At 36.8% G+C, this 17,500-nt stretch overlaps 1 protein-coding gene across 1 annotated transcript in view; it reads left to right on the top strand.

Moving 5' to 3' along the window:
• The window catches only part of Rint1 (RAD50 interactor 1), a 137,436-nt gene that overhangs the window by 51,178 nt on the left and 68,758 nt on the right, over positions 1–17,500 (top strand). The window contains exons 7-8 of the mRNA XM_068347018.1: positions 2,071–2,238; positions 6,896–7,121. Of these exons, the coding sequence (XP_068203119.1) occupies positions 2,071–2,238; positions 6,896–7,121 (394 nt within the window). The remainder of the gene's footprint in view (positions 1–2,070; positions 2,239–6,895; positions 7,122–17,500) is intronic.

The raw sequence follows: 17,500 nt of genomic DNA, 5'->3' as shown, positions 1-17,500 counted from the left end.
GCTAACTTATTTTTGTTTTACTTTTGGCTGTGATCACATCAGCTGATGTCTAGCTTCCGCGCGAATACAATAACAAAGAATTGTTTACACCATTTCTTAACTTATTCAAACCATCTATACAGTTAATATTACATAAACACCAATGTGTTATAACCTATCATATTTATTGTTTAGTACTTTAAAACCATCCCTCTCTCTCTCTCTCTCTCTCTCTCTCTCTCTCTCTCTCTCTCTCTCTCTCTCTCTCTCTCTCTCTCACATCGAACGTTATAGCGGTAACCTAATTGTTCGGTGACTTTAAAAATAGGCCTAGTACTTTCTTCTTTTACCTTTTTTGCATATGGATCCATAATTGAGGTGGGTACAAGTTGACTTATAACTGAAGTTAGGAAAAGTATTTTGGATATGGAAAGGACAATTATCTTTCGTAACAGTTTAGAATTATCGTAAGTTATCACTCTGTCATTAGCGGCAGTTTGCTATTGTGGATTAAACGCATAAGGAAAAAAAATTTCCAGCTTTGCTACGAATTTAGGAATTTATATGGATACGGTAAGTAAAATATTTGTAATAACATAATGTTTACTAAATGTTTGTAATATCATTAGTTATGACTTAGATCATGTGTGTTTAATGCATTCGTTTGTTTATTATGATCGAAGATGGAGCGTAAACAAATGGAAGGTTTCCGTTTCAGGCGGCATCATAAAGAAAAACATTTCATAAATGGCATTCATTTCATTTATTTGAAAGTTCTAATAAAAAATAATTAGAACATTGGTAATAACAAATTCAACATATAATCTATACTTGGTAAAATTGCTGTCAATTCAAAAACACAGATGTATAAATGCGTCTGTTTCTTCGTTGTGATCAGAGTTAAACGTAAACAAAACATTGGTTGTCGTTTTTTATTCTGCTTTTTAGCGTGTTTAGGAAACGCATGATATAAAATCGCCTTTATTTTGATAATTCTGGATTTTCAATCATACAACAAGCTAGTCTATAGAGTGATGGTTTTGCTATTCACCAGTTGTATTATACAATAGATATGACAAACATTAAAATTTGTCTGTATTTTGGGTTGTGTTGTAACGGGAAATATATGGTGTTTACACCTATCCTGGTTATAATTTTAACCATTTTTCAAGTTATTAGAACTTTAAAGTATATTAAATGTTTTATTTATTTACAAAAACAATTTGATATTATAAAGAAATACAGTATAGTAAAAAGAAAGTATTGGAAATGGGTAGTAAACACATTTGAATAGGCAAATTGCTGGTTGCCATGGCCACAATGGAATTATTTCTGTTAGTTGTGTGTTTCGAAATTCGCGATTTTCCATTTACACGAGGTCATTAATCGACCAAATTCTCGCATAATTCGGGACCCTACTGTATCTAAAGTAGGAAGATGTGATGTAGTTCTAAGGGAATAGTATGGGAAATATGTCTGGGTAATAAGCAAAGCTCTACCTCCAGTTTGTTTCTTCATTATGATCAGAGATAAATGTAAATAAAACATTGGTTGCCATTTTTTAACGGGCTTTTTAGCGTGTTTAGGAAACGCATGATATAAAATTGCCTTCAATATTTGTGCCTGTTTTAGTTTAGGGTACTGTAGTACATGCATTAAGTGTTCTGTACATTAAAGGGTAGTTTGTTAACAGTACTACGTACAAGGGAAGGTTTTAGAAGTCTGAATATACATGTTGAATAAATAGGTAAATATGGTGTCACTACTTCGCGGATTTTCACCTATCGCGGCCGCGTCTGGAACCTATCTACCGCGATAAACGAGGGTTCACTGTACTCTATATATTCACTGTAATGTCATATTACTGGTAAATGGTCACCAAAGTTATATTCAGTATATACTATACAATTGACGGTATACCTTTCTAAAATTTCTTTAGGTTTCAATCAAAAGATTTCATACGAAGATGCTAATTTGCAAAAATAGATCTGCTATGCATTTACATAGCAGTATTCTTTAATTTTATATATAGTAGATCCACAAATTATTCTTTAAATTTCAGTGTTGATAGTGGTTCTTTTGTTTTAACAGGTACGATTTCTGTACCACTTCACTGGCAGCAAAGCCACCAACAGCAGAGAAAATCCAGAGTGGTATTTCACACAAGTCCTCAAGTGGATTGCAGCCCATGAAAGTTTCCTGAACGTTCGCATACAATCTGTCCTCAACCAGTGTGACCATAAAAATACATCTGCGAAGGTAAATTACTTGTTTAATGTTTTTGTGTATTTAAATTTTCATTTTATATTTTCTTCCTAAATATTTTTCTTCTATTGTTCAATGGATTTCAGATAGCTTATTCTCCATCTGTCAGTTTCAATTTTGTGAACATATCATAATGGGGATTTTACAATTTGATATGATTTCAGTGCTTCCAAGACTAGTGGCAGATTTTGGGGGATCACTTCAGCTATGAGTGTCACCTCAAAATGTGGATTTTTGTAAAAAATCAATGTCTTTGGTAGAGTGATTTAGTTTAAGCACTTAGAGAGTTTTTATGATCTTGTCTAAATTATTTTTGAACTTGTTTACCGTGTTACTGTTCATTACATCCGCGGGAAGTCTATTCCAAGTATTTGCTATTTTGTCCATCCATCCATATACCAAAGGCAATTCCCCCAATTTTGGGGGGTAGCCGACATCAACAAGAAACAAAACAAAAAAGGGGACCTCTACTCTCTACGTTCCTCCAGCCTATTTTGTATGTAAAAAAATCGCCACATTGAGAGTGGTGTTGTATCTTATCAATTTCAGTTTGTATCTGTTACCTCTGGATTAATTTATGCTAAATGGGAATAGATTGTTGTAATCTACAGTTGTTATTCCTTTAAGAGTTTTGAATGCCTCTATTGACTGTCCCTTTAGTCATCAAGTTTTTAGATCAAATAAGTTCAAACGTTCCATCCTTGATCTATATCCAAATTGCCTTAGTGTTGGAACTAGTTTGGTAGCCCTAGCTTGTACTGCTTCCAGTCTGTCTATTTCCTTATGAATACTTGGATCCCAGAATTGGACTCCCTATTCTAGGTGGGGTCTTACTAGTGATGTGTACAGCTCTAGTACAGTGTCTTTGTTTCTTCATTTGAATTGTATCTTTATGTAGCCTATTAGTTTTTGTGCTGTCTATTGTGCTTCTATGCTCTGGTGAATTTCAAATCCTTGCTGATAATAATACCGAGATCTTCCTCCTGGTCCACACTTTCTAGTTCATTACTCAGCTGTGAGTAATCTTATTGTGGGTTACTATAACCTATGTGCATAACTTTACATTTCCCACATTTGAAAGGCATTTGCCATTTTTTGGATCATTCTCCTAGCTTCATTAGATCCTTTCTGAAGGCTTCTACGTCTTCGGAGTTCGCAGCATTTATGCCTAGTTTAGTATCGTCAGCAAATTTTGAGGTCCTCCGCTTTTAACACCTGCCCACTTTAAACCTTATCCATTGATTACAACTCTCTGTTTTCTTCTTGATAGCCAATCTTCGATCCATTCAGCTGACTTGTCAATGATGCCTAGTGCTCTAATTTTGACCGTTAATGTTCTATGAGGAACTTTGTCAAAAGCCTTTGAAAGTCTAGGTATAAGATGTCCATTGCCCTGCTTTTGTCATAAATGCTAAACATGTTGTGCAAAAATTCCAACAGATTTGTCACACAGGATCTCTTTTGTCTAAAACCATGTTGGCTCTCTATCAGAAGATTGTTTTTCTCTATATGTTCTACTATTGAATCTACTACAATTGATTAAAAAATTTTGCAAGGAACTGAAGTTGACACACAGGTCTGTAGTTTCCAGCTTCTTCTTTTTGTCCCTTGTAGATTGGAGGAACATTGCCTAGTTTACATCCTTTTGGTGCCTTTCTTTTGTTGGGTGTCTTTCAGAACATTTTGTAAAAGTGTGGGGTTATCTCTTCTTCTAGTTCTATGATCTCTCTTGCATGAATATCATCTGGACCTGGTGCCCTTTATTTTCATTTTGACATCTTCCATTGTAAAGGTGTTTCTATTTAATGGTTGTTGCCCTTCATAATTGATAGCTGAGTCCGGGAGGGTCGTTGATCCTCCCCTAGTAAATATAGTTGTGAAATATGCATTCATCAGTTCGGCTTTTTTCCAAATCATTTGCTATGGTTACCCTCCTAATATCTTAACGGGTTAATGTTGTTTTTGATTGCTTTTCTACTGTTTACGTATGAATTTTTTTTTTTAGGTTTTCTTTACTACCTGAAGCCGCTCTTTCTTTTCTCTTCATTAATCTTGGCATTTCTAACTAGTTTATCTATATTTCTGCTTAACTTTTTGTGCTCAGATATTTCACGAATTAAAGGCTGTGGACCCATTGATTTATGTTTCCTGTCTCTGCTTCTTATTGCATTGGCTATTTCTCTGTTGAACTATTTGGGTTATGGGAGTTTCATTTGGTAAAATTTTTCTATGCTGTATATTTTGCTCATTTTTCTTTATACATTTTTACAAAGGAGTCTCATTGTGTATATTTATGTTCCCTGTTTTATCGTATTCTAAATTCTTGGTGTATTCCTTCAAATGTATCCAGTTACCCAGTCTGTATTCTAACTTTTTTTATAATTTTACTTTCTTTTAGAAGAGGAATATTTACCTGGAACCTAACTATTCTGTTGTAATTTTTGCCAATATTTTAGCCTACCGAGACAAAGGATACTAAATATTCTCCTGTTGTTAGTACAATATCTAGTATGTTGTTTCCCCATGTTGGTTTATCAGCCCTCTGATGGAGGAATTCATTTTCGACAAATTCTAGTAGCCTGTATCCCTGGTCCGAGCTTGGGTGGAGAAAGGGCATGGATTTTGATCATACTGTATGTATGTATGGTCAGTCTCTAGGGCGTTGTCATTGTCCCTTCCCTCTGTCATTCCTGAGTGACCTTAAAACATTTAACTACACTGCAAGTCTCAAGCCTAAAGGTTAAAAGTGCTAGTTTGTTGATAGACAGGTAGGCAGAGCTTCCCCGCCACCTGCTGGTAGTTGTAACAAACTTTTTGAATTCTAATGGTGGCTCCAGCTTTAAATTCATACTTCTGGTAAAGAACTTGGAGTTTTATGATTAAGGAAAATGACAATTACTTTTTATGTGTGATTTTGGTAATATTGTATCTTATTGGAATCAAGGAATACGATTTTTCCTTTCTTGTGGTAGCCTATTGCTATCATTGTGGTAAAATCAATAATTCAGATTGCATATTTTTGCGACATTTTTCCCCCTTTCCCACCAAGCAGTTGAACTCTTTTATAGTTTCATTTTTCCTGACCTACAGCTTTATTTTTGTCAAGAGGGAACACACTTACCTCCATCAGTATTATGGTTCCTATTTTTCCCACCCCCTTTTCAATTGCTTCTTTCAGGTCTGAGTAAACTAGGCCATTGGATTGCCTATCCCTTCCTTTCATATGTTTGATAAAATGCTGTACTCTGTATATCCAAGTTTCATTTGGGCATTACTTTAGTATAATGAATGACTCAATTTATGTCATTGTTTGCGTAAATTTCAGTCTCTTGAGAGTAAGGAAATTTAAATGTACTGTATAATGAATGTCAATCTTGAGTAAATTGTGACAGACAAAGATGAAATTCATGGACAGACAATTCTAATCTATCTGTACAGATGTCTTAAGTTGGAAACGAAAGATGTTGGAAATATCCCTGGAAAAGATTTTTGGAAGATGTATAATGGAAAAGCTAGCTTTTCTCCAAGAATTTTGGTGGTCTAGGTTTATCGCAATGTTAGATAATCTAATGAATAAACACCTAGCTTTATTTCAAGTTATTTAATAGTTTATTGATGCTACTTAGTTAAGACTTTGAACTCTAGGATATTTGAATAATTTTTTCTACAGTATACTGTTACATACATTTAGAATCTAGTCTTTGAGAGTCTTATAACAAACTTTCTTAGGTAAGAATCCAAGTTCATTTTAATTGCTTGGAAAAGGAAGTTCTCATTAGTTTAAGGGGTAGTGCTGTCAATGCACTCCATGTGGTGTACTGTAGGCCTTTCTTAAGGGTCTTAGCAGCTTTCCTTCGTCTCATGACTGCACTTGCTTTGTATCCCTTTTCTTTATTTACCTCAGCTTCTACTTTTTTTTTTCCTTCTTGCTGTCCAACCTCTTCTAACTACAACATTTTTGTTCAGCCGGTGAATTTTCTTTCAATATTTTCCAAATTCATAAATCGAATCCTTTGTGTTTTTCATGTAAATATTACACTGCATAAAAAAATATTGAAAGTGCACTGTGTTTTCAGAACTTTATCGTATGCAATAATTATAATCTATAAAAATCTTTTAGAAAGCTGACGTTAGAGATTCCAGTAGTTGTGTTCATAGCTAAAATAAAATCTTCAGTTAATAGTTTTTAATGAATTTGTTAGTGTCGAAGTACTGTAATTCCTTGCCTTAATAGAGGTATGTCAAGTCAAAAGAGTTAACAATTTATAAAGCTGCATAGAATCCTGCAATATTAAAGTCAATATTCATCTGTTTTCCTATGAAAGTATGTAAATCATAACAATATCAATTACTGTACTTTTTATGGAATTAAAGAGAAAATTTATACAAGAAATTCAGAATATTACAGTATTAATATTAAGCAGTAAAAGAACAAAAACTTAATTTGGAAGAATTGAGTATGATGAGTTGGGTTATATTTAATTGTTCATTGGATAATTATTGTTTGCTTGTTGTTATATGAATATTAGTCATAGTAAAACTACATTCATTTTGTTTGATTATAATTGTAGATTATTATTTAAAGGTAAGGTAGTTTACAGTTAGACTGCACTTGTGATACCTTTTGATGAATAATACATTTATTACATAGGTGGAATTCATGAGAGGGTTAGTTCGCTTGGTAGTCCTGAAATTAGCCTCCGATCTACCGGAAGTTCAGTATGATGACGACACATTTTGCTGCACAATTCAAGAGACGCTCAATTTTGAAAGAGAATTGTGCGAAGCGTATGGATATCCTGCCTCTCAGCCTTCAGTGTTGTCTGTTTTGACCCAAGCAAAAAATTTTGCTAGATGGATTCACATAGAAAGGAAATGTAAGTTTTTTATTTTCTCTTTTGTATAAATAGCAATGTTCAAATCTGTTCATTGTTCCTACATGATTACAAACCATCCTCATTTAATTGGGTTATGACTTTAGCCAATTTGGAATGGCCGTGAAAATTTAACGTGGTAGATTAACTACAGTAGGGTCCCGAATTAAGCGTGTTCGAATTACACGATTCCCCTTTTCCGCGATCGCTATTTTTCAAAAATAAATTTTCTGTATCTGCGAGGCTGTTCAAAGTTCGCGAGTCAAGCACTACAAAATGTATCAAATCTATTGTCTTTTTAAGTATATTGGTAGCCCTAAATACGGTGATTTATAATAAATGTTACAAAACAATATCAACATTACATTTCATTAACATAATTTCATAATGAATAGCCTATTTAAGGATAAAATTCCACATCAACAATGAAATCAACTGTTAACTGTGCGAGTCCAGCTGACAAAATGTAAACAGAAATGTGGTTACGTTCTCGGCAATCTTTATCTTTCTCTAACCTTACGATAATTGTAATGGTAGTGTTAATGATGGTATATTAAAGCATTATTTTTGTTTAGTACAGTATATTTAAAAGCCTTATTTTTCCCTCTGGGCGTTCAAGGTTTTCACGAGTAAACTGGGTTCGTTTATCGGCAGTGAATAGCCTAAACTTCGGTAAGGAGTCGTCAATATTTTGTCATATTTTAAACAGTATACATTTGATTTGCAAACATTGGTTTTGTAGAGTAGACGGTAAAATAAAATCTAGAGAGAGAGAGAGAGAGAGAGAGAGAGAGAGAGAGAGAGAGAGAGAGAGAGAGGGGGGGGGATTTGATGGCAGAAATCCCCCTCTCTCTCTCTCTCTCTCTCTAGATTTTATTTTACCGTCTACTCTACAAAACCAATGTTTGCAAATCAAATGTATACTGTTTAAAATATGACAAAATATTGACGACTCGTTACCGAAGTTTAGGCTATTCACTGCCGATAAACGATAACAAACCCTTTAATGCAAACTAACTGTATCCTTTGATATTCCTCTATATTTATCACGAATTCCTTCTATACCTCCTCAGACACTCTTATTTCAAATATCTAAATTATTCTTATCACAACTAACACCATCTAGTCATTTTCATTCCATTATATCTATTATTCCTCTGGATCTTATTCCCTTTCCTTATTCTGTTTATTAGATGGGATTCGTTTTTCCCTTTACCGTCTTTCAGAATCTATTTTTAGCCACTGGCAACCAAATCCCCCCTTCCCCCGTCTCCTACCGTCTCCCCTGCGAGTCCACCCAGCCTATCTCATCACTCCCCCCACCTTCATCCTCCCCTGTTCTAGGTCTGTAACCTTCTGCGTCATAATCTCTCTCTCTCTCTCTCTCTCTCTCTCTCTCTCTCTCTCTCTCTCTCTCTCTCTCTCTCTCTCTCGTTATACAATACTTACAAATAGATGAAGAAACCAAAATCGGTTTTCTTGAAGTGTCAATTAAATACAAAACGAAAAAATTATACCGTGTATACATCCATTTCAATCATAGCTTAAAATACGGTAACCGATTTCGTCCGCAAACCACTATTTTTTAGGAAACACCATTCTATTCCAGAAAATTTTTACTCTTTAAATGTCAATTGCGCTATAATAAAACATGTACTTATGTTGTTAAATTTCGGGTGTGTTTTAAAAATCGAGTATTGCTAACTTATTTTTGTTTTACTTTTGGCTGTGATCACATCAGCTGATGTCTAGCTTCCGCGCGAATACAATAACAAAGAATTGTTTACACCATTTCTTAACTTATTCAAACCATCTATACAGTTAATATTACATAAACACCAATGTGTTATAACCTATCATATTTATTGTTTAGTACTTTAAAACCATCCCTCTCTCTCTCTCTCTCTCTCTCTCTCTCTCTCTCTCTCTCTCTCTCTCTCTCTCTCTCACATCGAACGTTATAGCGGTAACCTAATTGTTCAATTGTTCGGTGACTTTAGAAATAGGCCTAGTACTTTCTTCTTTTACCTTTTTTGCATATGGATCCATAATTGAGGTGGGTACAAGTTGACTTATAACTGAAGTTAGGAAAAGTATTTTGGATATGGAAAGGACAATTATCTTTCGTAACAGTTTAGAATTATCGTAAGTTATCACTCTGTCATTAGCGGCAGTTTGCTATTGTGGATTAAACGCATAAGGAAAAAAAAATTTCCAGCTTGCTACGAATTTAGGAATTTATATGGATACGGTAAGTAAAATATTTGTAATAACATAATGTTTACTAAATGTTTGTAATATCATTAGTTATGACTTAGATCATGTGTGTTTAATACATTCGTTTGTTTATTATGATCGAAGATGGAGCGTAAACAAATGGAAGGTTTCCGTTTCAGGCGGCATCATAAAGAAAAACATTTCATAAATGGCTTTCATTTCATTTATTTGAAAGTTCTAATAAAAAATAATTAGAACATTGGTAATAACAAATTCAACATATAATCTATACTTGGTAAAATTGCTGTCAATTCAAAAACACAGATGTATAAATGCGTCTGTTTCTTCGTTGTGATCAGAGATAAACGTAAACAAAACATTGGTTGTCGTTTTCTATTGTGCTTTTTAGCGTGTTTAGGAAACGCATGATATAAAATCGCCTTTATTTTGATAATTCTGGATTTTCAATCATACAACAAGCTAGTCTATAGAGTGATGGTTTTGCTATTCACCAGTTGTATTATACAATAGATATGACAAACATTAAAATTTGTCTGTATTTTGGGTTGTGTTATAACGGGAAATATATGGTGTTTACACCTATCCTGGTTGTAATTTTAACCATTTTTCAAGTTATTAGAACTTTAAAGTATATTAAATGTTTTATTTATTTACAAAAACAATTTGATATTATAAAGAAATACAGTATAGTACAAAGAAAGTATTGGAAATGGGTAGTAAACACATTTGAATAGGCAAATTGCTGGTTGCCATGGCCACAATGGAATTATTTCTGTTAGTTGTGTGTTTCGAAATTCGCGATTTTCCATTCACACGAGGTCATTAATCGACCAAATTCTCGCATAATTCGGGACCCTACTGTACCAGCAGATGGCATGGAAGCCCCACTCACCTGTCAGTCAGCAAGATTAGGACTTTTGACTTGATCTTCAAGCATTACATATCTACTTACACTTGCTGTCTCTCAAATTTTGGCTGCTTTATTTTTGCTTTCTCTTTTAAGAATAGATTGATAATGATGCAGACATGTGTTGTGTCTGGAAAAACGTGAATAAATCAAATTAAAAATACAAGGATATGCAGTTGTTTCTGAATGGCAGGTTTATGTTCAATCCTCCCATTAATCCAATCATCCTTGTGCCTTGTGCCTTTGCAGTCATCCTCTTGCCATATGTGGCTGTATGATAATGACAGCAACCTGAACCTAAGGAAGTTGGCCTTCCTTAGGCATTGCTGGTGCTCTGTTGGCAGTAGAAGGTTTTTGCCCCTGCCAGATTTATGCGGCTGATCCTGCCATCTCTCTCTGATGTTTGCTTCACTTGTGGAGGTGCTGAAGGGCATGGACCCTGCTGGTGTTGTCTGTGTTAATTTTGATGTGGGTTTTGTTGTCTCTTTCTCCTTGCAAAGCACCATTGTAGGTTTCCAAGACCTCGACTCCAAAGAAGGCTGACAAGAAGAAGATTTTGCATTCCTCCTCTTCTAGTTCTTTCTCCCTCACTGTGTCTTTTTTTGTTAGTCCTCAGATGCGACTTCTTTTAAGAACAAGAAGTCATCATAGAAGTTTAATTAGACTGATTAACTGAAGTTGCACAAGAGACTGAACAATCTCTCTCCAGCTAACACCCCAGCTATCGGGGATCAGTCCCATGCCAGAATGAGCATGCGCACTGTTGGTTAGAATAAAAGGCAGCTTTCGCTGTGAATCTGATGATCAGTCTCCTTGGTTTTATGAGCCACAAATCATTGCATTACGCAAGCGTGATGAGAAATATATGTCTCCTTGTGATCGACAGTGTATGATGGTTGTCTTGTGATAATTATTTTTCTCTTGACTTGTGGGTCACAGTAGACACTGCCACACACTTGCACTGTGGGGATTTTGATCACTCGTTTCTTTTCTTTCCCTCGTGGCCTGTTGACTCTCCTGGAAGCTCCCATGCTCACTTGCAACCAGGAACAAGAACACCTAATCTCCTAGGACCCCTTATAGTGGTCTTAAGAGCACTTAAATGTTCCATTGCTTATGCACGATTGGCAACAAGGCCCTTTGCCGCCCGGTGACTGGTATTAACATGAGGCATGCATGCCATTCAATACCCTGCTCACCAGTACGTATTACAGGCTCGTAAAATTATGTACTCCATGAGTATCTAGGGACGTAAGTGCCAAAGGCACTTCTGCTTCTGAATGGGCAGCAGATATCTGATTAGGAGCCTCTCAATCTCTTCAGGTTTTCTTAAGCTAGACCCTGTGTCTGACCAAGAGAGCCTAATGAAAAAAAAATTTCAAATCTTCAGAGTACAGTACGCTCCTTGTTCTGTTCTCAGTCTGGATTATGATTTCTCTTTGAAGAAAGAACTGTTATCCAAGGTGATTTTTTAATCTTCCTCTCTTGCGAGGGAGGAAGTCTCTGGTTTTCAACACCCCACTTGACTTCAGTCCATTGCCAGCAGAGGTGGACTTCTGAGACCAAGTGTTCTTTTGTCGACGTTCTTACACTCATATCATAAGTGCAATGAGCTTGGGAAGGCTACCATGTCTATGGAGGTGCCATTGTTAGAATTGCTCTTGTGGCTTTTGACAGAGGAGTTCTCAGTCCTGTGGGCCAGAGAAATCACTGCAATCTAGCCAGTGAGTAAGATCCTACCTCTTTCTTTCTCTACAAAAATTTTACAAACTTGATGGTTTGAGCGTATCTCCTTTTCCTGTCAATCCTGCAGTCTCTACTTTGATGGCAGAATTTACTGTGGTGAGATTCAGTACATAAGGAACAGTCTTTTCATCCCTTGAGTCTGCTTCCATGGAATCCTCTTCCATGACTGGCCCTTGGGTGGTTTCCTGGATCGACCAATGTTCCAGAGTAGTCGCCTACTTTGCTATTACAAGAGGTCCTCGGGTTACATGAGTCTCGAGTTACGGCGATTCGCTGTTATGAACGGGCTATCATATGGTAGTTGAAAAAAATCCATGTAATTCAATTTCAAGCAATGATTTTTGGTTTGTTAAAACAATGAACTACATGCTATCTTGAAGAGAAACTAATGCCATGGAGTAGTGCATTACAGGTCACTTAAGCATTTCAGGAGGTCCTCAGGTTACAACTGTCCAGAGTTACCATATTTTCCCCTTTACAAACAGGAAAACATAAGGTACTTGTATAAATCGTTGTAACTCAATTTTAAGCTACAATGTTTGGTTCGTTGATATGAGCAACTAATGCTGTGGAGTACTGTATTACGCATTACTTTAGCTTTAGTTTGCCATCTTTATTTTTGATACAAATTCAGGATTTCAGTGCTGCTCTGTTTTGGATAGTTTTTTTCTTTCTTTCTTTTTTTTTTTAGGGGGTCTTCTGATGGCAGTGTGAAGGCCAACCACAGGAATAGAGATAAGAAATTTTTATATGTATTACAATCTGCCCTCGATATTAGAGGATTCGGTAATTCGCGATACAGGGAACCTTATCATCTTCTTCTTCTCTGTCTGCATCTATTCCTACCTTTATGTGGGGTCGATGTCTCTGGCCAGCGTTCTCCATCTACCTCTGTCCCACACTTCATCACCGGTTAATCCCTTTGATTGAAGGTCATCCTTGATACAGTCCATCCACCTTCGCTTTGGTCTCCCTCTCCTTCTCGTTTTCTGTACCTCCATTTCCATCACTCTCCTCCCAATATACTGTTCATCTCTTCTCATGACATGACCAGACCACCTCAGTCTACTTTCTTGGATCTTATCTGATAGTTTACTAACTCCTGTGGTACCCCTAATTACCTCATTCTGTATCTTATCTCTTCTTGTCACCCCACACATCCATCTCGACATTCTCATCTCTGCCACATCCAGTTTCTTCTCTTCTGTCTTCTTTATTGCCCAAGTCTCCGCTCCATACATTATTGCCGGCCTCACAACTGTCCTGTGTACTTTACCTTTCAACTTAACCCCTATTTTCCTGTCACATAGTACTCCACACACTTTTCCAATTCTTCCATCCTGCTTGTATTCTGTGGTTTATTTCTGCCCCCTGTTCACCATCCTCTGCAACTGTTGATCCTAAATACTTGAAATTTTCAACTCTTTTCAATCTCTCTCCTTGTAAACTAACTTCCCCATTCTTCCCATTTTTCAATCTCCAAATACTCTGTCCTTTTCCTGCTGATCTTCAATCCTCTATTTTCAATTTCTCTTCTCCATTCCTCCAGTTTCTCTTCTACTACCTCTCGCCTAGTGCTACACAGTATATCATCATCAGCAAAAAGCATACACCATGGAGACTGATCTCAAATACCTTGTGTTACTACATCCATGACCAGATCAAATAGGTAAGGGCTCAATGCAGACCCCTGATGTAGTCCCACATTTACTGGGAAACTTTCTGTTAGGCCTATACCGCTCTCAACATTTGCTTCTGCCCTCTCATGCATATCTTGGGTGATTCTTACGTATTTCTCAGGGACTCCCTTTTCTCTCATACATCTCCACAGCTCCTGACATGGTACTCGATCGTATGCCTTCTCCATGTCAATAGAGACCATATGTAATCCTTTCTGTTTTTCCCGATGTTTTTCTATCATCTGCCTCAAAGCAAATATTGCTTCTACAGTCCCTCTTCCAGGCATGAATCCAAATTGTTCCTCACCAATTGTTGTTTCATCACCGAGTCTCTTCTCAATGATCTTCTCCCATATTTTCATAGTATGGCTTATCAATTTTATACCTCTGTAGTTGCCACATTCCTGGATGTCTCCCTTCCCCCTATAGATGGGAATGATTAGGCTTCTTCTCCATTCCTCTGACATCTTTTCCTGATTGAATATCTTCTGCGTCAGGTCCCTTAAGATATCTATGCCTTCCTCTCCAAGACTCTTCCATACGTCTACTGGTATATTATCCGGTCCTGTGGCTTTACTATTTTATATCTTCTTTACTGCTTGTTCTACTTCTCTTCTAGTCACTCCTATGGTAACTGCCACTTCTGGGAGTCCTTCAATTACTGTTCTTAGGTTCTCCTCATTCAATAGTCCTTCAAAATAAGTTTCCCACCTTCTTTTAATTTCATTCTCTTCTGCTAGAACTATACCATTGCTATCTTTTATTTGCTTTATCTGTGTCAGCTCTTTAGAAGCAGCATCTCGGGCCGTAGCAATTCGTAATATTTTCTTCTCTCCTTCTGGTGTTTCCATCTCTTTATAGACTTCATTTAATATCTCTGCCTTTGCCTTTGCTACCGCTCTTCTTGCTTCTTTCTTTGCCTGTTTATAGTTTTCTTTATACTGCTCTCGTCCTGATAGATCTGCCTTCTTCTTGGCTTCTTTCTTGGTTTTTACCAATTCTTGCACTTCATCATTCCACTGCCACGATTCTTTATCATTTGGGGGTCTTCTTCTACAATTCCTTAGTCTGCGATCAATTACCACTAACCTGTGTTGCGCTGCTACACTCTCCCATTTATCACCTTGCAATTTCTAACCTCCATCAGATGGTCTCTCTTACACAGCAGCAAATCTATCCGGCTCTCCCTGCCACCGCTACTGTAAGTAATCAGTCTGTTAATCTTTTTCTCAAAGAAGGTGTTGATCATTGCTAGGTCAAAAGCCACTGCAAAATCAATCACTCTTTCTCCTCCATCATTTCTCTCACCCACACCCCAACCTCCATGCACTCTCTCTATCCCTTCCCTACTAATTTCCAAGTGGCCATTCAGATAACATATTGAATAAAAATTCACATATTTGCAGTTTTGCAACAATTTCAAATCAACTGGAGTCCTTTGTTCCCGGCATCCTTCGCACAGTTTCCCTCTCCAGACAGCACAACACCCTTTCTTTCGCTTACTCAGCCTCAGTCTTGCATTGTTTCTCCTCGCATGTGTATAGTCTGCTTCACTCCTCTTTGTGCAGAATCACATTGTGATGTAAAAAAAAAAAAAACTATCCAGAGTATTTATAGTGCTTTTAGTATAAAATGATATAGTATGTACATTATGCTACTCCAGGCGCCAAACAATCGACAGCTCAAGAGTTACATCATGCTTCAAACTTACTGCATAGAACATTGTATGTAAACTGTTAGTGGTGTTGTACTGATACTTTTTCTTTTAATTTTTATTGTTTGTTTATTAATTATTGTTATATTAACTATTGTACAGTACAGTACTGTATTTAAAATACCATACTTAGTAGTAATGTAAATATAGTCTATGTGTACGGTAAGTTTGAACGGTGCTAGTCAACCTGCTGAAAACAACGAACACTTACGTATTGAAAATTGTACTGTAGTGATAGAACTCTACAGTAATATACATTACAGTATCAACGAGCATTATATTAGATAGAAACGTAAGTGTTTTGTTGATACAGTACATTATTTACATATAAGTGTGGTGATGACTTAGTCATTTGTACATATGCTGTACACTTACTGAAATGTATTCATTCATTAACACAATACTTATACTGTGATAAAAACCAAGTAAAAACAATATTAGGCAATACAGTGGGTTACTTATTTTGTTATTCAACCACTCGTAGGCAATGGGCAGTGAGTTGTTAGGTTATGAGTCAACCCAACCTAGGGCTGCAAGTATTCGGGGATTCTCACTTTTTATTGGTGTCTGTTACCTAGCCCTTGCGAATAAGGAGGGCGGACACTTATTGCTTACTAGTACTAGAGGAAATTCTTCTTGGCAGACATAGTCTGCAAGAAAGTGTTCCATCAAGTAACTCACCAGTGTAAGGTGTCTAACTAATGGTAACAGTTGTGGCTACAGCATCCTCTAAAGAGAGGAATAAGGAAGAGGTAGAAGAGCTAGTCATTCTACCTCTCTTCAAGACATATTCAAAATGTGTTACCTTACATGGGATGCATACGTGAGGCAAAGAGGGCAGCTGACCTGAGGTGGGGTCAGGGATTGGGTCATTCATATGAAGAGAATAAGAAGTGAAAAGAGTAAGGAAGGCTGGCTCAAGAATTGAAGAGACAGTGAAAGATGGAAATGGAAGGTTGTTAAAAGGAGAGGAGGCAAGGAAAAGATGGGCGGAATATTTTGAAAGTTTACTGAATGTTGAGGATAATAGGGAGGCAGATATAATTGCTGTTGCAGGTGTTGAGGTGCCAGTGATGGGAGATGAGTATGAGAGAGAGATTACAATAGATGAAGTGAGGAGAGCACTAGATGAAACCAGAGTAGGAAAAGCATCTGGTATGGATGGTGTGAGAGCTGAGATGTTGAAGGAGGGGGGTGTGACTGTACTTGAATGTTTGGTGAGATTGTTTTGTGTTGTCAATGGTACCAGTAGATTGGGTTTGTGCATGTATTGTACCACTATATAAGGGTAAGGGAGATGTGCATGAGTGTTGTAATTCAAGAGGTATTAGTTTGTTAAGCGTAGTTGGAAAAGTGTATGGTAGAGTAATGATTAATAGGATCAAGGATAAAACAGAGAATGCAATCTTAGAAATACAGGGTGGTTTTAGAAGAGGTAGGGGTTGTATGAATCAGGTTTTTACAGTTAGGCAGATATGCGAGAAATATTTAGCAAAAGGTAAGGAGGTGTATGTTGCGTTTATGGATCTGAAGAAAGCGTATGATAGAGTTGATAGGGAAGCAATGTGGAATGTGATGAGGTTATATGGAGTTGGTGGAAGGTTGTTGCAAGCAGTGAAAAGTTTCTACAAAGGTAGTAAAGCATGTGTTAGGATAGAAAATGAAGTGAGTGATTGGTTTCTGGTGAGAGTGGGGCTGAGACAGGGATGTGTGATGTCGCCGTGGTTGTTTAACTTGTATGTTGATGGAGTGGTGAGAGAGGTGAATGCTCGAGTGCTTGGACGAGGATTAAAACTGGTACACGAGAATGACCATGAATGGGAGGTAAATCAGTTTTTGTTTGCGGATGATACTGTACTGGTTGCAGACACAGAAGAGAAGCTTGGACGATTAGTGACAGAATTTGGAAAAGTGTGTGAAAGAAGGAAGTTGAGAGTTAATGTGGGTAAGAGTAAGGTTATGAGATGTACGAGAAGGGAAGGTGGTGCAAGGTTGAATGTCATGTTGAATGGAGAGTTACTTGAGGAGGTGGATCAGTTTAAGTACTTGGGGTCTGTTGTTGCAGCAAATGGTGGAGTGGAAGCAGATGTACGTCAGA

The sequence above is a fragment of the Palaemon carinicauda genome, chromosome 23 (assembly GCF_036898095.1).
Source record: "Palaemon carinicauda isolate YSFRI2023 chromosome 23, ASM3689809v2, whole genome shotgun sequence".
In the NCBI taxonomy this organism is placed as follows: Eukaryota; Metazoa; Arthropoda; class Malacostraca; order Decapoda; family Palaemonidae; genus Palaemon; species Palaemon carinicauda.
Note: the sequence above shows the minus strand (reverse complement) of the source record. Positions and strands in the feature narration are given on the sequence as shown.